Source organism: Spea bombifrons, chromosome 6 (genome assembly GCF_027358695.1).
Source record: "Spea bombifrons isolate aSpeBom1 chromosome 6, aSpeBom1.2.pri, whole genome shotgun sequence".
NCBI lineage: Eukaryota > Metazoa > Chordata > Amphibia > Anura > Pelobatidae > Spea > Spea bombifrons.
Genome location: NC_071092.1, coordinates 20,811,263 through 20,833,067, shown reverse-complemented (window position 1 = coordinate 20,833,067; position 21,805 = coordinate 20,811,263). Strand labels below are relative to the sequence as shown.

General features: G+C 41.3%; 1 protein-coding gene across 1 annotated transcript in view; it reads right to left on the bottom strand.

The window, feature by feature from the left end:
• Nucleotides 1-506: 506 nt before the first annotated feature.
• SERHL2 (serine hydrolase like 2) overlaps nt 507-21,805 on the bottom strand; it is a 69,963-nt gene continuing 48,664 nt past the window's right edge. The window contains exons 8-13 of the mRNA XM_053469091.1: nt 12,888-12,988; nt 11,263-11,342; nt 9,932-9,966; nt 5,711-5,787; nt 5,073-5,163; nt 507-679 (exon numbers count right to left, since the gene is read on the bottom strand). Of these exons, the coding sequence (XP_053325066.1) occupies nt 560-679; nt 5,073-5,163; nt 5,711-5,787; nt 9,932-9,966; nt 11,263-11,342; nt 12,888-12,988 (504 nt within the window). The 3' untranslated portion in view covers nt 507-559. The remainder of the gene's footprint in view (nt 680-5,072; nt 5,164-5,710; nt 5,788-9,931; nt 9,967-11,262; nt 11,343-12,887; nt 12,989-21,805) is intronic.

Below are 21,805 nucleotides of genomic sequence, written 5' to 3'. Positions count from 1 at the left end.
AAAAAAAAAAAATAAGATTTCACATTTGCACTATATGTGCATTTTATTACAACCAACATTTGATCAGCACATATTGTAATTTTCAAATACAAAGAAAGTTATCATCATATCTTCTATTAGTTATATCAATTTTGCTATTTTGGCAACAATGCATGACTTGTTCAAGGACATTTGATGTCATATGCAACATAAATATTTACATGTTACAGTTACGGCCTACATCATGAGAGCTAATCAGTGCCGTGTTTTGATCTCCTATAGGCTTCCAAGTCTTTTCAAATACCAAAGGATCATGGATAACTACATATGCGAAACAATACATATTTGAACATATATTTGAAAAAAAAGCCACATAAATAGTATTACTAACAGAGGCCAAAAACAAAAGGATATACAAGTAGGGTGCACAACTCTCTAATTTCTTAATATTTAAAGTAGATAAAAATAAGCATTGTCCGCTTAATATACTAAAGCCAAAATGACACCATGACTTTCTCTTCTTGGAAGCTGACAAGTGATGAAAATAATTAGTGAACTGATCTCATTCCCTGCTTGAAAGTTAAAGCTGTGAGTGGATATGCGTTCTTTCCAGTAATATATCTGTGATTATCCCAGACACTTTCTCTGGCTCATTCAAATGAACAAAATGGTTTCCATCCACAACAGATAACCTACAGCGCTAGAAGAAAAAAAAAATGTTATGTACAAACATGGAAAAAAGTATTCCTGTACAACAGTTAAAATGTTTCATGATTTAACCATGACAGGTTTCTGGTAAATTCAGGTGAGTCAAAGGAAAACAAATATCAATTGTATTCTGTTGAATGAATTGTTTTGGATTTAAAAGATGCACACCTTATCAAAGGATTTTAACTACACCCCTTTTTTTATGAGAATAGTGAATTGGACATGTTTTGTTAATTCTGGGGAACCTGGGTATTTTTTTTTAATCTGTGCAATTTTATAATCAGTAGTCCAGTATGGATTTTATTTGTAGAAAAACCTTCTCAACTTTGACACTGACAATATGTTATAGTGTTACTGTAGGATACAATTATAATGAAAAACGGTGTGCTAGATCCTGCACCTTATAAGCAAATAATGATATATTTACCTAATACTCTTGATACACAAGACAGGAGAGAGACAAGGATTAAAATGATTATATTTAATGAAATACGTATCAATCAACCAGAATATCCATCCTGCATACTATGCCCCAGTTTAGTGTGTTCTGAGGCTTTATAGAGGGGTCAACAGGAGAAAGGGCGCCAGATTCAAAATAAGTGACGTAATTCTGTTCAGGATGTGTAGGCACGGCCATTTTATGTACTGCCCACTTTAGTGAGCTGGGACAGCCGAGGATAGGTCATCAGAGAATGCTGCAGCAGGACCCTACACACTACATGGGACAGTGGAGGGTGGATGTCCCCGCCGGCGGAGCAGAGGAATAGGCCTCCCCCACCGGCGGACCAGAGGGTAAATGACCCTCTAAAAATAATTTAAGGTGAATCTGGTTAAAAAGTATTTTAGAGACATATTCTGTTTTCAAATGTGTCATTGTTTTTCATCAAATGCCCTGTTCTCGCCTTCTTGCTCTTTCGTATTCAGAAAGTCGGGTAGCACCGAGCTGCATTTGTTCCTCAGGGGACAATTGTGCAGTAAGAGGTATGATTTGAGGAGCCAAGGCTTATCCTAAACTCTGGAAGCCAGAGTTTAGGATAAGCCTTATCAATCCCAAGGTCAGGTAGAGATCAGCATAGTCAGGATCAATGCCAAAGTAAGATAGCCAGAGTTCATGCTAGTCCGGTTCAAGCTGGGTCAATGGGTGGGATATCTAGGTGGCAGCGTGGTATTTTATGGGTGCAGAGTGGCATTTCTATGGTGCAGAGTAGCATATCGGGGGGCAGAGGGGCATATCTATAAGTAAGGTGTATTATTAATTAAGAGGGGACCTTAAAATGGATTTTGGTTTTCTAAATTTCTGTTTGTATATAACAAATGCTAACTGCATAATATGCATTGTTTTCACCATTTTTCTTTTAATATAATGTAGTTTACAGAAAATGTGCCGTAATATCTGGCAACCCTACAAACCAAGAGGACAGCAAGCATTTTTTTTCTTTAAAATAGCACCAATCTTAAGGGTGCAGCCTATAATCGAGCCAATACGGTATATAGTGATTGGAGTTTTACTGTACCACTCAAAATGCACAGTTATGCTGTACCAACTTAAAAGTAAATATATTTACTTTATATTTTTCAGATTGCTTTACTGTACATATATATTTATGATTAGAATTACTTCTATTTTTAAATTGTATATATTTTAGAGTTATATTTATGTGATCTATGAAAACCACAAATTAAAATGTATTTACACTGTATAAGTTATTTTTGTTAATTACTACAAATACTGAAAAATGGATATAATGGGGGGGAACCACAAGGCGGGGGCTTCTAACACTAACCCACTTATCCAAATTGCCCACCTAACTAATAAAATAAAAATAAAAACAAGATACCCCAAAAAAGAGAAGAAAAAAACTCAGCAGTATAATGTACTGATCAGAGCAATCTGAGCAATACCCCAGGGCTGCAATGGTTAAATTAAAAATCAAGCTTTAAAATGTAAAAATAATAGGGGAAATATTTAAGGAAAATATTTGGTATTCAGAGGCTTAATGACTGCAAGGTTCCCAGGTCCCATGGCTGTAAAACAATCCAAATCATCACTTAAGACCCTCTGGGTTATCTCTTCTATAATACAAGCCATGAGAGAGACCAGGATTAGAATGATAATATTTAATTAAATACAAAAAAATGAAAAATCCTTACATCGGGCTTGGACCCATTCTCTTTAATATTTTATTAGTGATATTGCAGATGGTCTTGATGGAAAGGTATGTTTATTTGCTGACGACACAAAAATTTGCAACAGGGTTGATGTTCCTGGAGGAAGAAGCCAAATGGCAAACGATCTAGGTAAACTGGAAAATGGTCAGAGCTGTGGCAATTGGCATTTAATGTGGATAAGTGCAAAGTAATGCACCTGGGGCATAAAAACCCAAGGGCAGAGTATAGAATACTTGATACTGTCCTAACCTCAACATGTGAGGAAAGGGATTTAGGGGTAATTATTTCTGAGGATTTAAAGGTAGGTAGACAATGCAGTAGAGCAGCAGGTAATGCTAGCAGAATGCTTGGTTGTATAGCAAGAGGTATTAGCAGTAGAAAGAGGGAAGTGCTCATGCCGTTGTACAGATCACTGGTGAGACCTCACTTGGAGTATTGTGTACAGTACTGGAGACCGTATCTCCAGAAGGATATAGAAATGTTGGAGAAGGGCTACTAAAATGGTTTATGGATTACAAGATAAACCTTACCAGGACAGGTTAAAGGATCTTAACCTATATAGCCTGGAAAAAACGTGACAGGGGGGATATGATAGAAACATTTAAATACTTAAAGGGAATCAAGAAGGTAAAGGAAGATAGTTTATTTGAAAGGAGAAATACTACCACAACAAGAGGACACAACCATAAACTAGAGGGGCAAAGGTTTAATGGTAACATCAGAAAATATTACTTTACGGAAAGGGTAGTGGACGCATGGAATAGCCTTCCATCAGAAGTGGTAGATGTTAATACAATAAAGTCATTTAAGCAAGCATGGGATAGGCATAAGGCCAAGCTAGATATAGGGTAAGGGCAAAGTACTCAGAGGTTGGGCAGACTGGATGGGCCTACTGGTTCTTATCTGCCGTCACTTTTTCTTTAAAAAAGCACCAAAAAAAACATGCTGCCACTCTGTCCCCCCCCCCGAGATATGCTGCCACTCTGTCCTCCCCCTCCGAGATATGCTGCCACTGTCCTCCCTCCCCGCGATACGCTGCCACTGTCCTCCCTCCCCGAGATACGCTGCCACTGTCCTCCCTCCCCGAGATACGCTGCCGCTGTCCTCCCTCCCCGAGATCCGCTGCCACTGTCCTCCCTCCCCGAGATATGCTACCACTGTCCTCCCTCCCCGAGATATGCTGCCGCTGTCCTCCCTCCCCGCGATACGCTGCCGCTGTCCTCCCTCCCCGAGATATGCTGCCGCTGTCCTCCTCTGCCCCCCCCCCGACTTACCGGAGCAGACTCCCGGGTGTCTTGCGGGGCCGGCGAGGGACATCTACGCAATACGCGTATGCAACTTCCGGTACCGGTACCCGAAGTTGCATGCGCGTATTGCGTAGATGTCTCCCGCCGGCCCCGCAAGACACCCGGGAGTCTGCTCCGGTAAATCGGGGGTGGGCAGAGGTAAAACGCTTAGATAACCTCCCGTGCCGGCACCCCCCCCCCGTGGGAAGTGCTGGCAGGGGAGGCTGTCTGAGCGTATCGGGGAGAAGGATGCAGGTCCCCTGCACCGCTGCGGGGGATCTGTATCTTAACCCCGCTGCCTGCCCGGCGCCCGGGACTGCATATCCCGGGCGTCGGGCGCTAGACCCCGAATATAGGCCGCACCCCCACTTTAAAAACTTAAAGTGGGGGAAAAAAGTGCGGCCTATATTCGAGCCAATACGGTATATATATATATATATATATATCTTGATTTGTCCCCTAGAATTGAATGTTTGGTTGCTAGTGTGACTTGTTCTCTCAAACTCCATTAATATATTTCTACAACCCCCAAAATTACCTGAATGAAAAATATTAAAAATGTGCAACAGTGCAGAGAATCAGGCAAGAGGCATTGTAAGCTGGTTCTCATACCTATATTTTATTGATACATTATTTTTTTTTAAATCTGTACCAATACTTCTTAAATTCCTTGTAGTATTAGACACACACACATTAAGGAATTGTCCTCATAATGAAAAAATGCATTTAGTGGTTAGTGTTTTTGCTTTCTATCACTCAATACATATTTGTGCCATATTTTGTTGCATACATATGCTAAATCACAATTAGAGCAGTGGTAATGAAAAAAAGTGTCCGTGTGAACATGCCCGTGGTATATATTTTTAGCAGTTTCAATTTCTGTATGAGAGTGGAATCTACTAGCATTATACTGAACAAAACCAGCCTTACCTCATTAAGCCTTTCTTTGTATCCTTGCAGTAAGGCCTGTGCCATATCGGGGTACAATACCTGCATTTGATCTGCTAGTCCACTATTAGCCCTGTAACAGACAAGCATTTAATATCATTATCACCAAGGACATGATCTGTTACATTGTTTTTAACATGTTTTGTTTTCTTTGTGTGTTTTTGTATGACTGATCTAACAATTTCCCCAGTCTTAGTGTAATCTGCTTTGTTTTTGTGTGAAAGCTTTTGCGGAATGACTTGATTCTAACCTTTTTAGTTTACTGGCCCATTAACTATTAAGCAGGATTCAATTCTGTAATTCTTTGTTTTGAACCACAGACCAAATTTTAGCCATTTTATTATTCATATATTCTGCAGTTTTGACAAGTACACCCATCCAATTACCCAATGTCACAAAAACATGTTTGGGCAATTTGGTTGTAGGTCCATCTAAAATAAAGGTATGGGAGGGAAATGCAATGCAATACAAATTCCAAGATTTATCTAGCTGAGGAAATAGAGAAAAGTTAAGTAACTGAAAATCAGCATTTAACCAGAGATGAAAATGTTAATTATGCCGTCACTTACTATGCCGTCCACAAAACTGGACTGCTGATTTTATATCCAATTATTACTTACATTATAATATGAACATCAGCCTTGATGTTCTTCATGATCTCCAAGCAGTGTGCTATTGAGAGAGGGGCAGCATTGTTCTGTTGAAACAAGAAACTACTACAAATCAGAATTACTTTTATAGGTCTATTAAGTATAGTCTTTGAAACGGTTATTTACCAAGATCTCATTTTCCCTGCCGATCCCTTGTGGCACAATGATAGACTCCTCCTCTGTACCTGTGCAATAAAATAAAACCTCCTACTGAGGGTTACCTTCTGTAACAAAAAATGCTCAAGTAGTAGTCACTTGCCAAAAAAATAGTTTATAGAACAGAAAAACAGCAAAAAAATATGCAATTAAGAGAGGGAAGGAGCATGTCACTAAGGATCAGAAGGGAAAATGAGCTTTCGCTAAGTAGAACAGTTTTTCTGCTTTTCCCAGTGACACATTGATGGTGATACACAAAAGATCAAAAGCAATGGGTGAGGAGAGACAAAGCCCATTAAATAACTGGAAAGAGCTGGTTCCAGGACATTTCTACCAATCATCACCTATGTCTCTGAGAAACAGTGAACCTGGTAACAGCAAGCAAAATTATGACGGCTTCCCCAAGCAGACATCTTGTGAAAATATGCATCTTTCTGCCTAATATGTCAACACAGCATGAGCAGAATGGGTCTTTAGACTCATGGGTGGAGTCTCTGCAGCTGATGAGTAAGCCATTTGAATAATCAGGATGAGCGATCAAGCTATAATTAAATAGGAAATGCTCTGTCCCTTGTCGGTTCCAGAAGAGGTCTACTAGATAGATAGTAATACACTAATCCAATGTGTGTAATAAAATACAAGAAAGATATCCCATGCCTTTTGAAAAACACATTGTGCTTTGAAAATAGATTCTGGAGCCAGCAACAAAACAGTTTATCTGGAACAATATGTAGAAAAAGAGTTCTTTGATAAACAATGCTCTGAAATCACTAATTCTTCTTGCAGAGGTGGTGGCATACGAAAAAGGCAGTTTTCAGTGAAAATAGATGAAACAAAATCTTCTGTAATGGCTCAAAAGACCGACGAGTTAAATTGAGAATCCAAGAGACCATCTGAACCACAGGGTGAGGTTTAATTCTGACAAGTGTCAATGAAAAGCGCCTAAACCCCTAACACCAGAAGTCTAACAGGGCCCTGATAGCAGAGATCTGAACCTTCACTGTAGTCTGTTGCAGCCCACGAGCCCTCCTGAAGGAAGTCCAAAATCAACAGATAAGGAAAAGCTGAAGTAGAGAAACTTTTTGGATCACAAAGTTCCCACAGAATACAGCATAAAGCTTACTATTGCCAGAGGCGACCATCTACATAGCACGCCAAACCAAGGGAGCAGCTGAAGAGAAACTCTGGGTCTACTTCTAGGTATACAAAACAAGGCCTAGAACACACAGTACATCAGTACTGGTGAACAAACACTGGCAAAACCATGGAAAGCATGACAGGGCCCCACCATACACCGCACACCGCAATGCGGGGTACCTGCGGGGTACCTGCGGAAATACATCAGATAAGGCCTCAGATGTGAGACCAGACATGGCCTTGAAAGAAGCAGGGCTTGGAACAAGGCAAATCCCGACCCCGAGACCAGGCGAGGCCCCAGTTCACAAAGCAGAACTAGGCGTTCAAGGTGAGAGATCACCCGGCCAAAAAAAAAATAAATAATAACAGGCAACAATTTCTCTCTACCTAAGGTAAGGGGTAAGGCAGAAAATACTGATGGTAACCCTGAGGGGAGGGGTTTTTATTTATTTTCAGTCTTGCTATATTTTAGGTATGGAGGAGGAAGAGTCTATCAATGTGTCACGAGGGATTGCAGAGAAAATATATTTCAAATGTTATTCATTAAAATACAGGAAACCAAGGACTGGATAATATTGAGCAGAGCATTGTTATACAAGCAGAACTTTTGTTGCAGGCATGCTTGCTTACATGAGTAAGCACCAAGGGGAGTCAGGCCATGTCTGCTACTGTCTGCAGTGCACAGACAGGAGCTGCAAATGTGGATCATGGAGATTGATCACTTGGTTTAAAAAGTGTTGCAGTTTTGAACCAGCAGGACAGGCCAGTGTGAGAAGTCTCCATTTTGGTACTGGATGCTACCTGATGGATTCCTTATAGAACACCAATGGAAATGAGTTGTATCCCCTCCTCTGTGTGAAGAGAATTGCTTTTCTTGTATGTGCTGTTTATTAACAAGCTTTGAGTTTCTGCTGTTGAGAGACTGTGTTTATTTGGCTGCAGAGTAGCCTGCAGAGGCACACACTACCACAGATGCAAGACAGAAATGGTATTTGCAACCCTCCTCCCATTCCTAAGACATTTTCCCATGCACATGTGGAAAGGATAGTAGGAAGCGCTGCCCAATCTTGGCACCACAAAACTGAATATAGTTGAAAAGCTAAGCATGTCAGAATCTTAATACAAACTTTGGATACGGTGCAAAGTATTCACAACTAAAGAAAAGACTATCCACCTCAGTGTTCCCAATAAAGATCAATATGATATTTTAAATAAAGAAATTGAAATGTAAAGTCACACTTTAGATACACTACATAAGGATTGAGCTGGGCATTTCAGCCAAATCCATCAGGAAGACTGACAGACAAATCTGGGTTTGGAAGATGCCAGAAGAAGTGTACCTACCAGAATGCATAGTGCCTACTGTAAAGTTTGGTAATGTTAATGCTGCAGCATATAAATACATTTTATACTACCGTATGCTTCCAATTTTCTGGCAAGAGTTTGGGGAAGTTTTTTTCCTGTTCTAGTGAGCCAGACCTCCTAAATCAGTTTCTGACTTCTTTTAGGTGGATTGGCACAAACTCCAACAGACACGCTACCAAATCTTGTGGAAAGCCTTCCTGGCTTTGGAATGGGATGTCCAACAAGCTCATAAAGTGGTGATGGTCAGGTGTCCACTTACTTTTGGCTATAGTATACCAACAGTTCCCTCCACAAATATTGTCACTCTTGGTAAATTGAGCAAAGAAGGCTATGAAAAATTATCTTTATTGTGTAACTGCTTTCTTCAAACAGTACACAAAATACTCTGTTCTCAATTGTATCAATTGCAAACACAAAATAAAAATTGTTAAATGACACGTGTGCCCCAATTATTGGCACCCTGTTAGTCAATAGTTTGTGTTACCTCCCTTTGCCATCATACCAGCTCTGAAGTCAGAGGGTCAGTAAACCTTTTTTGTGTATATATTGATGTATGTTTAGGATCATTGCCCTGCTGGAAGATCCAACCATAGCCCATTTTAAGCTTTCTGGCAAAAGCAGTCCATGTGTTCATTTAATATCTGTTGATATTTAATAGGATACATGGCATCATCGACTCTAACAAAATGCCGAGGTCCTCTGGCAGAAAAAAAACCCATAAGAGCCAACACCGTATTTCTCTTTTACACGACTGTATAAGTCTAAAAAATCCCTAAATTTATCTGATTGTACAGTGGAAGAAGGCACACCAAATATTGATTTGATTTATGTTTTTCTTCTGTTCACTCACTTTGCATTTTGTTAAACGATAAAAATAAACCTGTTTTTTTTGTTTTTTTTTAACTGTTCTTTACAGCATTTTTTACACATGCATAAACCCTTTGCACAGTACTGTATACCTAGGTGTTGGTGCCTACAATTACTACCAGTGTAATCTGGAATTCCTTGCTTTCCTTATATTAATTTAACCACCAAATTTAGCAGATGTTCCAAATGTTTAAATTACTTGGTTCCTTGTGAGGCTGCATAACACAAAAGGCTAGGATAGCACAATTCTGATGTTCTTCATTCTGCTCCTACATAGGGAACAAATCACAAATGCCTGCACTAGAGGAGCATAGATCTGTGATAACAGGCAACTTGCAGCTACAAAAGCTACCAAGTACGGTAAATGAGCAGCAGAAACTACCAATACTAACCTACAACTGTTCATGTGTACAGACTAGTGTTTATCAAAGAATAATGTTTCTCTATGCCATTAAAAAAAAAAAAAACTCAGTGATAATTCTAGTATTGTTTAGTAGTACATTTATAAAAAAAATTAACTTTAGCTAAATAAATATACAAATGCAGAACATCCACTAGTTTGTTTAGTCATCCCAACCTTAGGAGGTACCAGCATGCACTATTAAACTGTGTAAAAGTGTAGGTGTGAATGCACAAGTGCAATACTTTGGGTTTAACAATATATACCACAGTAACTCTGATGTCTCTGGTGAAGGTCACACCTACAACAGATATAAAGAATAAAAATATAAGAGAAAGTCCTGACATAGTTTAATTTTGAGTAAATCATCTATTAAAAATGCAAGCAAGAGTACTATTGTGAGATGGACTGATATATATTAAAATGAAAATATGCTGTATATGTGTGTACTATATAATGTATAATGCACTGGTCAGCCCTAACATTATGACCACTGACACGTGAAGCGAACAACCTTGTTATCATTGAAGTGTTAGAAGCAGGAAAAATGGGAAAACGTCAGGATCTGAGCTACTTTGACAAGGGCCAAATTGTGAGGTGTTACCAGTCTGCAGTGATCAGTACCTATTAAAAGTGGTCCAAGAAAGTAAAAGCGGTGGGTTATTGATGCACGTGGGGGGCAAAGTTTGGCCCATGTGGTCAAATCCAACAAATCTGACTAGCTACTGTAGCTCAAATTGCTGAAAAGGTTAATGCTGGTTTGGTAGAAAGGTGTCAGAACACACAGCCCTTACAAAAAATTACTGCAGTTTTTCTGAAGTAATACTGCAGTTTTTTGGACATGAAAAAACTGCAATACTGCACTTTTACTGCACATTTACTGCATTTGTACTTCACTGTACTGCAGTATTACTGCACATTTACTGCACTTTTTTTTATATTGCAAACCTACAGTTGTACTTCAATATACTACAGCTTTATTGCATTTGTACTTCCGTACAAAAATAACTGCAGTAAAACTGCAGTACAGTGAAGTACAAATGCAGTAAAACCGCAGTAAATGTGCAGTAATACTGCATTAAAAGTGCAGTATTGCAGTTTTTTCATGTCCAAAAAACTGCAGTATTACTTCAGAAAAACTGCAGTAATTTTTTTGTAAGGGAGTGCAACGCAGTTTGTTGGGTATGGGCCCATGCTGGCCCCTGTCAACTGCTGAAAGCTCCTACAATGGGCATGTGAGCATAATAACGGGTCTTATGAATTACATTTTCTTTTACATTGTGTGGATGGCCAGAGGTGTGTGCGTTGCTTACCACATGGCACCAAGATGCATCCATCGACTTAAAGGATCTGCTGCTAATGTCTTGGTGCCAGATACCACAGCACACCTTAAGAAGTCTTGTGGAGTACATGCCTCGATGGGTCAAAGCTGTTTTAGCGGCAAAAAGGGGGACCTACACAATATTAGAAGGTGGTTATAATGTTATGGCTGATCGGTGTACATCACTAATAATTACTCACTTGGCAACAAGTCTTGCTTTAGAGCAGTTACTCAAGTACTTTTGTATCCTTTATACATAAGGTAGAGCATACATACCTCCTGGAACAGACTTTGTTCCACGCTGCAAGAGAATTTTGGCTGTATCAGGTGTCAACGACTGATTTGCCTCCAGCAACCTTGGTGAAAAAAACCATTAGCGATTAGACCTAAAATCACAGTCCTAGATGCTGTAAGAGCGAGACTTCAGAAGGCTTCTGATTTCAAAACATTTGTTTAGAGTATGACCACACCACCATTAATTTAATAAAATATATTAGGTCAAATTAGTCTGAATAGTCACTCTACAGCTACCAGCTAAGGTGTGTGTACTGCACCCAGGTGCCACCACCATGTGTGGGTGGACCTAGGGTGACCACATTCAGGGACACACTATGAAGCGGATAAGATTACACACAGGCATACATTTTATATTATATATATCTCATATACACACTGGTTCACATATACACACCATCACATACACATAAAATACATTTTATATTATATATACCCACACGGGCCACCTGTTGAATTGCTTGTTAACAAAATTGCTAATCAGCCAGACACATGGCAGCAATGCATTTAGGCATGTACACATACTCAAGACAACTTGGAGAAGTTCAAACCGAGCATCAGAATGGGGAATAAGGGGGATTTAAGTGACTGTGAACGTGGCATGGTTGTTGGCGCCAGACAGGCCGGTCAGAGTATTTCAGAAACTGCTGATCTACTGGGATTTTCACACACACAACCATCTCTAGGGTTTATAGAGAATGGTAAAAAATGCATAATATCACCTCTGAACGCACAACACTACTGTCTGCTAAGAACAGGAAACTGAGGCTCAGACACACCAAAATGAGACAATGGAAGACATGAGCAGATACAGAGACTTAACTCCTCTATTACCAGACATTACACACACACAATCACACAGTCACACAAACAGACAAACACAGCGACAAACAGACAGTCGCATACACGCAGTCTAACACATGTACCTGGTGCTGGCTGCAGCTTACAATAAGCTTGGTCTGTAGAAGGCACTCTCAGTTTAAGCCTTGGGGACAAAGATGGCACAGGTAGCGTGTTTATGGGACAAAGATGGCACAGGGTGACTGGGGACAAAGTTGACTCATGCTGGCAAATATTTTTTTTTTGTGTAGTAGCGGAGGGAGTGATTGCATGCTAGGGAGCGTGGAGTGAGGCCCAAGGAAATGCTTTTCTGAGGTCCAATTTTTATATATAAAATATATTGGCAACAGGGTGTAATATTTTTATATATTGGCAGCAGGGGCTAGTGTTAATATATATTGGCAGCAGGGTGTAGCATTTTATAATTGCCCTCCTCCTACTTTGGTCCCTGTCCCCCCATGTGCCCCCCCTTAAATATGAAAGCTGGGGACACCACTGTCTCCTACACCAAACTATAATGCACACTTGGAAGCAGAAGGGGGCATTGCCTTTTTATGCTCAACAGAGGAAGTGGCTGAAGTACATATAGATCTTTGGCAAACAGTCTGCAGCTGAGAAAAGCAAGAAGTGGGCTTTGGAAATAAATACAGAACAGGTTTTGTATATTCTTCACATGTGCTTTTCACCTGACCTTGTATTTAACACTCATTTGTTAAATGTTAATTCCACCCCGTACTGTACAAGTAGACGAAAGTATAATTAATTACCTCTGCAGAGCTCCCTCTTGAGTATAGACCTTTGTTGTTGTTGCACCCTCTAGTCGAGAGTAATGAGTAATAGCCTTTTTTAGATGGTTTAGAATTGAGTCCTATGAAATGAAAAATTAGAGTCATAGTTAGAGACACTCAAAGCTTATCATGATTCTGCTTTGGCATTTGTCTGCAGACAGATTCAGATTGAGGCTGTATAAAATCTGCTGTGATATGCTGATTGAGTCGATAAAATCAGAGCTTCTATTGAACATCACTGTGAGTGTGTCCTCCGAGGCAGGCTGCTGCGGAGAGCCCAAAAGAAAAAGGGATCATTTGGAACAGAGAGAGACATAAGAAAAAAATAATTATTCATGCCTGATCTACTGCATGTTCCTATCATCTGCCAGTGTCTGCCTGCCCAGGCCCAGTACTCAACTACTGCTGCTGCTCCTCCTCTTTGACTTCCTTACTCTATGTGAAGCTTTTTTTTTTTTTTTAAAGAAATCTATAATAGTGTGGTGGAAATTCAGTCCTGCTTGAAGGATTTAAAAAAAATTGTTGCAGTATATATTCCGGCAAAGATATTAGGAATTGAAGTAGGTCAGAGCTGGTAAGGAAGCAGATTATTATGACCAAACAGCATTTAACCCCTTCGTGACAATGGCTGATTTTATTTATGTACCCTTCATGAAAATGGCTGGTTTAACATTTCCACGGTGCTTGTGTTTAGCTTTAATTTTCTTCTTTCCTGTTTACTGAACCCACACAAGTTGTATATTTTTTTTTTCAAGACAAGAAGAGCTTTGTGTAGATGTCATTATTTTGATTGTATCTTACCATTTACTATAAAAAAAAGTATAAAATATGATGAAAAATTGAGAAAAAAACATATAGACTAGACACCCCAGGGTATTTCAAATGCTAGTATTTTAACTCTTTCCACGCACTAATTCTACCACCAGTCTTTGTCAAACTTTGTGGTAGTCATTTGTTTCCACACACATTTTACTTCAGGTATGAATTTACAGGTCCTGGTATATGTCACTGTCATACAACAATATGTGTTCAGTAACATCTCCTGAGTACAGTGATACCTTTGATTGCCTGGCTGTTTGAGGGCAAAAGGGCCACATTTGGGGCTTTCACATTCGGTGATCCTGTGCCCATGCCCTATTTGGTACAATTCAATGTGCCCAGTAAAACTATAGTTTTTTTTATAATTATGTAATTATAATTTCGCGAGTCACAGCGCATCCTGGGGTGTTGCTGAATGCGCTATCGAGGCATTTCAGCTATACCATTGAAGTTTAGGAGGTGATTGTTGATGCGTACGGCTTGCCCAAGTGGGTCATCGGTTCTGTAACGTACCCGGTACATCATGCAAAAGAAAAATGCTCCCACATTGCCATGATCGCGGGGGGGGGCATTGCTGCTGAGCCCCCCACCCCGAGCCTACAGGGTCAACATGCAATCACTGCTAAACCAGAGATTGCGTTCCCAGATGCCACAGGCAGCTTCAGGGAAGGAGGCTGTTTGTTGCTTGGGTTGTGTATGGATCTACCACAACATTCCTGATTGTGGCATTTTAGTGGTTAAAACCGTTTTGTATGGAGAGCTGCTGCTGCTTTCCTTCCCGGAAGCCCAGGCAGACAAGCAACAGCAAAAAATAAAGCCCCTTACTAGCCCTTTGATCACTCCTACAGGAGCAATCAAAGGGTCTCCTCCCTGATCACTGACTATTGATTGGTCTCCCTGATCAATCTCAGCGGCCTAAACTTGTCGCTTACAAGTTATACATTGATAGCTATATATAACAAATATTTAACCTAACATATATATCTAACATAAGATATATTTAACCTAATAAAATGCTATGTGACCAATGATTAATGACCTTTTTGGTCACTTATCATTGATCCATCTCACTTCAATAGCCAGGGACATAATATTATCATCATCCCTAACACTATACAGTTCTGTAACCTTACATCTAACCGTAACTACATCCAACACAATACTAGTGTTACCCCTTATGCTATCAGCTAACCCCTATTTTCACTAAACTGAAAGGTAAGGGGGTGACTTTGAGGTCCCTTGGGCTTTGTACTTTCATGGAATATATAGTTTTATGGGGTTAAATTGTTATTTCTGCCTTTTACTGTGTCTTAAATGAGTCATGGGCCAAGTAAAGTGATCTGTCAAAATTCCAAGTTTGAAAACTGAAATGCAGATGTTCCAGTTTTATCAGAGAAACATTACTTATCCATGCATGTGGGGTATTGTCGTACTCAGGGGGTGTGTTACCAAACACAAATACATTTTTCTGTTCTTTCACATATCTACTCAGAAAAACTGCATAACAAACCGCAAAGTGGATGTGAAAATATGTTTCATTATTTTGTTAGACTAACTATGGAAGGTGCAGGAGCGGAATAAGCTGTATGGGACAGGCCATTATGCCCCTAACTATATTTTCTGAGCTGTCTGTGCTTCTGAATAAAAAGTATTTTCAGTAATTTTATGTACCCAGGGAAAGAAATGCACTGAAATATTTGTGTTTGGATAGAATGGCTTTGTTAAAAATGGGGAAAAAAATTACTGCAATGTTTAGGACAGACTGATGCTAAAATGGTTAAATCAAAAGTGTTAAAATGCCCGTAGTAAAATACTTTGGGGTTGTTTAGCAGCTTTTCCCTTTCTGGCTGCTATTGGGGTGCTCCCAGCATACCACATTTAAAAAAAATCTTGTTTAGAAACAGTGATGCCCATCATTCAAATTTAACCTTGTAAGTGCCAAAATAAATGAAAATAAAATTCCAGGCGTATGAGGTGTTTCCAAAAACAGGACAAATACCTAAATATCCTTTTGGAGGTTTTTTCCATTTGTACTGGATATATATAGTTTTTATAGGTGAAACTGTGAACATTTTTCCCTTTTTCTCCCCTAATTCCCCCCACATTTTTAGATATTTTTCATACTAAATGAGGGTTTATATATATATATATATATATATATATATATATATATATAATTATGATTTCAATATGATTTTCAGTGCTGAAAAAAAACAATAGATAATGCATCTGGCTGCACTAAATGAGTTCACAGTTGAATAAAGACATAGCAAAAACAAAATAGTCCTGAAAGGGTTAATCCATAATTAAAAATCAAAGAATTGCCATGAAGTAACGCGTTTTGTCTATGAGCATTGACTTACTCATAGGTCTGGTGCTCTATTAGATCTACATGATTAAATACAGTGTTCATAATTACATGCTCACCTGTGGCTTAATTGATTGATACAAAATTTAAATTAAAAACACCACACACAGTTGTTACAATATCATGTTGACTCCTATTATAACAGTCTAATTGCAAAAATGTAATAAAATAATATAGTTGTAGACGGTTAGTTACGTATAGTGTGGACACCTTTACACGCCTCCATCTATTTGGTGAGAAATAAATACCGTATCGTCCGGCGTATAAGACGACCCCCAACTTTTCCAGTTAAAATATAGAGTCTGGGCTATACGCGCCGTATAAGACTACCCCTCTACCCAGTATACAACAACCAGCCAATCACGGCAAGCGATGTACCTTACCGGTGATTGACTGGTTGTTGTATACAAAGCCTGCTTGGATTGGGTGGTGTCATGATTAACTCATATAATGTAGTGGATGCATGGAAGGGTAACCCAGCAGAGGTGGTTAGTTTCTTTGTTTAAGCACTCAATGAGTTAATCTGAGGTTGATTTAATGTGTTTCTTTTTGAATGCCCTCTGTATCTGTTCTGGCTAGAGATGTCATCTTCCCAAAGGACCCCTGTGGTGATTCATGGCCTAACTGATAAGGATCCTTAGTTATAGGAATTCCATTCCTATCTTAAGTGGGGGGGGGGTTTCCATCACCTTTACCCTACTATAACTTATTGGCACATCAAAGATGGGACCCAATTCTTGGGGATGGTGTCATATAATCAGTCATGTGGTCAGAGGGGCGTTTGCTAGCAAAAGTCTGATTTAGGGACAATGCAGCGACCAAAAAGCAGAACTCCATGATATACTCTCATCGGAACAACATCGTAAGAAACCATCTGGACTTAAGGAGTTACCACAGGCCTACTTATTGGAGAAACTCGTGAGTGAGGGTCCTGTGTTTAAGTCCCACTGTTTTTAAGCACTGTTTGCTGTTTTATTTTTCTTTTGTATGTCTTGTTTTTTGTAATTCTGGCACTGTGTAATCTTTGTCTTTTTGTTATTAAAATATTCATAATCTAAGTCTGTCTTTGGGCTCTAGTATTGATATCCACGAACCCTAAGAGAGGATAACACGTTACCATATTGTTATTGAGTTCTACTGGATATATATATATGTTGTTTGCCCGGGGTGGGTTGATATATATAGCGATAGATGTTCTAATTCGGATTTCTCACGAATCCGGTATCAAAATCATGAGTGGTGGCAGACTACCTGGGGGGATACAGGCAGGATTTGGGGGTTAATTTGGTATAGCTTATGCCTTGTTAAGGGGTCAAGTTAGTTAATCCAGAGGCCTGGTGCTATTAACCCCTTCATGCCCACGCCCTCCACACAGTCACGGCTTGGCAAGTAGTCCTGACCGTGACAGGTGGGTCAGCACTCCCTAACATATGGCTGTCCACACACACACGTATAGACATACACTGCCCTCACACAACCCTTCCTTTACACACATATACACGTACACACCAGCTTACAAACACACATATACACATACACTGCCCTTACACACATCTGTCCATACACATACACTGCCCATACACAGACATATACATACATACACTGCCCTTACACACACACATATATATATCTACACATACTAACATACGCCTGTCCATACATACACATTTATACACTGCCCTTACCACACACCCCTGCCTTTACACACACATATATATATATGTATATATATACACACACCAGCTTACAAACACACAAATACCTACACTGCTCTTACGCACACCTGACCATACACACATATATACACATATATACACATACACTGCACTTTCACCACTTTCTCCCCATCTCTTACCTTTCTCATCTTCTATCTTCCATCCAGTTGTGGGAGCGTGAGGTCTGTCATTTCACACCTCTGCTTTACTGCTCCCTCATCACTACACGCCGGCAATTGATGCCGAGCGCCAGGACATGATGTCATCCCTGCGCTAGGCATCAATAGTAGTGATTAGGGAGCACGGAAGCCGAGGTCTGAAATGCCAGACCTCGAGCTCCCTAATGTTGGGCTAGTTAGAGGGAGGTCATGATCTCCCCAACCAAGATTCCCCACAAAGCCACGTATCTCTAGGGGAGGGGCGAGCGGAGAAGACGCCTCCCCTGGGCCAGTCTTCAGGGCCGCACCAAGGCAGGTGCAAGATCGTGATCTCCCCAACTAGCCCTGCTCATCGGGCGCTCATAACAAAAGAACACAATCATAGGTGTGTAAACAAATATTGGTATAAGCCTAATGGATGTATCATAATGGTTTTTACTGCTGGAAAAAAGGTATTTCATATGTACATGTAAAATGCAGATTCAGATGAAATATTCAATATCACCTTGAATGACGACTCACTATTACAAGCAGAAAAAAGTTACTATAAGTTACTAAAGTTATAAGTTACTAAAAAACGTATCCAACATCCCAGTCTGCATTTAAACGTTTTGGATTTTGTGTACCGAGGTGAAAGATCCAGTATGTCTCCCGTTGGTAAAGGAGTCGCAAATGATCTCCGACACATTAAATAACTAAACAACTAAAGGCAGCTAGACCTTCCATATGAAGTTTAAAGTGTTTTCCCATTGGTGTTATTGAATCCATCTCTCTAATGGAACCAAGATGTTCCCTAATTCTATTTTTATGGGCCTACTTATGTGACCTACATACTGTGACATACTTTTTTCAACTAACTCCGTTTATTGATGGTATATCTGTTTATCTGTTAATTTATGTTAATGAACTTCTGTGGCTATATGAGTCTAGGTTTTACTACAATAAACTGTTCATTCCTGCTGTACTCAATTCAAGGTAGTTGTGTCTACTTATTGGGTACACATAGCAGGGTTCCAAGGTGCGCATGCTGGCTGGTGCTGGAAGTGATTCCGGGGACAACAGGAGGATACATGTGGGTGATCTCTGGGAGTTACTACAGCTCTCTTGGTGAACCCGTTACATTGTTGGCAGCGGCGGGATCCTCCTTGCAAACGTCCCAGCGGAGTACCAGCGAGTATACCAGCAGCAAGCCAAAGATGGTTCCAGCAAGTTATATAAATGCCTGGATGGAGGCTTTCAGAGTGGACCAGGGTGTCCGGGGAATAGTCCTCCCATCCTCCAAGGAATGGTACGTGCTACAACTAGATTGGCGAATGCAGTACCTAGGAGAGCAGCCTCAAGAGAACTTGGTGGCTGAGTTGGAGAAGTTGCTTCCGCTTGAAATGACTGTGGATTGTGGATACCAGGCCCTGTATTGGCAGGCCGTGCAGTGGTGTCCAGAGCTGAAGGATGATTACATGCCAGAGGGCGATGACTTTGGCGGCCCGGGATTGATAATGGAAAGCCTACAAGAGGACCAAGAATTTGGGAGCCCATCGAAATATCGGTGCAAGGAGATCCGGGAGTTCAGGGAAGGGATTCTCGCAGATGTGCCCTGTCACCTGCCCGACTTGTGGGCTGATTTTGATTATTTGGTTTACCAAGAATGGTTCCTGGAGCAGGCCTACCGAGAACTCTTTGACCGTGCTCAGCAGTGTGCCCCAGTGGATCCTGTGAGTATTGTGCCCCCACCAGAAGCACAAACATCCGAGCAGAGCGCAACTGGCCTCTGCCTACTCCCTTCCCTCACCCCAGACACTTTGCCCTATTCCCCGCAATATGGCCCAGAAACTGACCAAGACCCCCCCTGCATGCCCCAGCCAGATCCCCCAGCTGAACTGCTGGCTTCGAGGCTGAGCGCTGCTGGCCTCTGCTCACCCCTTCCCCTTGTTCCCAAGCCTGACCGCAGTAACCAAGGAGGGTCCGGTCAGGCAGCCACAGAGTTGGTGGTGCCACTGGATTTTACAAATGCAGCTGAAGCGCTGCCCTCGGGGCAGAGTGCCGCTGGCCTCTGCCCGCTCCCCTCTGTGACCCCAGCTCCATTGGCTTTACCCCCCCAATGTTGCCCAGAGGCAGTGATTTCTATGGATCCTGTATCCCCAGCAGAAGTGTTGGCAATGGGAGAGAGGCAGGTCGACATCTCTCCCCAGCAGATGGAGTATACAGGAGCGGATGCATGTGGCTTTCCTCCCCTCGCCGAGGATCATACAAACATTTGTACCATGCAGGTGGATTGGACTACGGTCGCCACCTGCAGTCCCCAGAGGTGCCGCGCAGTCAGCCCAGAACCCCATATGGAAGGGACCCCAGCCGCTCTGTTTTCTCCCCAGCGGCTGAGAGGACTCCAGGGAGAAGGCACATTTGGCCCTTCTCCCCAGCGGCAGTTACACTATTTGGGAGAAGCAGAGTGCGGCTGGGTGAGTACTGGTCCTTTGTTAAATTGTTTGGGGGAGTACCAATTTGTGGCTGGCAGTGGTGGTCCGGATATACAGACTGACTTTGTAGTCAAGGCGTGTGGGGTCTTATCAGACGTCAGTCTCCCCCAGAAAAAGGAGATATGTGATGGAGTGTGTGACGGAACTGTCCATCACTGGGGCCCCTGGAGAGGACTGAAAGCAAGCCTGCTACCCGCAGATTATGGGCCCTGTCTCCCTGCCCTGGCGAGTGGGACTGTTGTCCATGTCTGGGACCCGAACTCCCCAGTCTCTAAGTGCACCCCAGGACTGGTTAGTGGGACAGGTGCCTTTTGCCAGCCCCCTGCATCCACAACTCCAGGAGCGACGGAGCTGTGCTGTCCGACTGAACTGGATGCAGACCCAGTTGGGGTCTGGCCCCAGTTCAGTCTTCTTTTTAAAAGGGGAGATATGTGACAGAATGACCTGTCATACAGGAGCCCAAGGTAGTCAGAGATGGCTCCAGCCTGGCTGCCAAACAGGCAGGAACTCCATTGTTTAATTAATCCCATCAATAGGATTGTTGCCTGGGGATTAAAGGTTGGGTTGAATACATGTATCTGTTAATTTATGTTAATGAAGTTCTGTGGCTATATGAGTCTAGGTTTTACTACAATAAACTGTTCATTCCTGCTGTACTCAATTCAAGGTAGTTGTGTCTACTTATTGGGTACACATAGCAGGGTTCCAAGGTGCGCATGCTGGCTGGTGCTGGAAGTGATTCCGGGGACAACAGGAGGATACATGTGGGTGATCTCTGGGAGTTACTACAGCTCTCTTGGTGAACCCGTTACAGGTAGCACAAGCAATATATGCATAAAAGCAGTCAAATGAATAGTAGGACAAGCAGGACATCCAGATGACATAGTATGCCGCAAGCAGACAAAGCCAGGCCTGCGGGAACATGAGAAACAATGTACCCAAATCACATAGCATAAAGGCGAAACTGCATACAGAAAGGATAACACTGATCCCATTAAAAGGACTCGTGTACGTAATCCGTCCGTAATGGAAGCTCAGTAGTGGAATATACCATAGCGGCAGGATGACAAATTATACAATCGAGGAGTAGAAGACCAATGAGCATAATACTTCAAACAAAAGAGAACAAACGAAACAAACAAATATAATAAAAGAAAGTAAAATAAAATAAAATAAGACGCATACCAACGAACCGCCAATTACAAGGCTCCAAATATATTGATACGTGATGAGAGATCAATGAATGGTATGAGTGGGGCTTATGATCAAGGCGAGACAACCCCGCACAACCCGCTCGATTATGGCCCAGTAAGGCTTGACGAGAGTGCACTCCCACCAGATGTGTAGGAAAGTACCGGGTCCC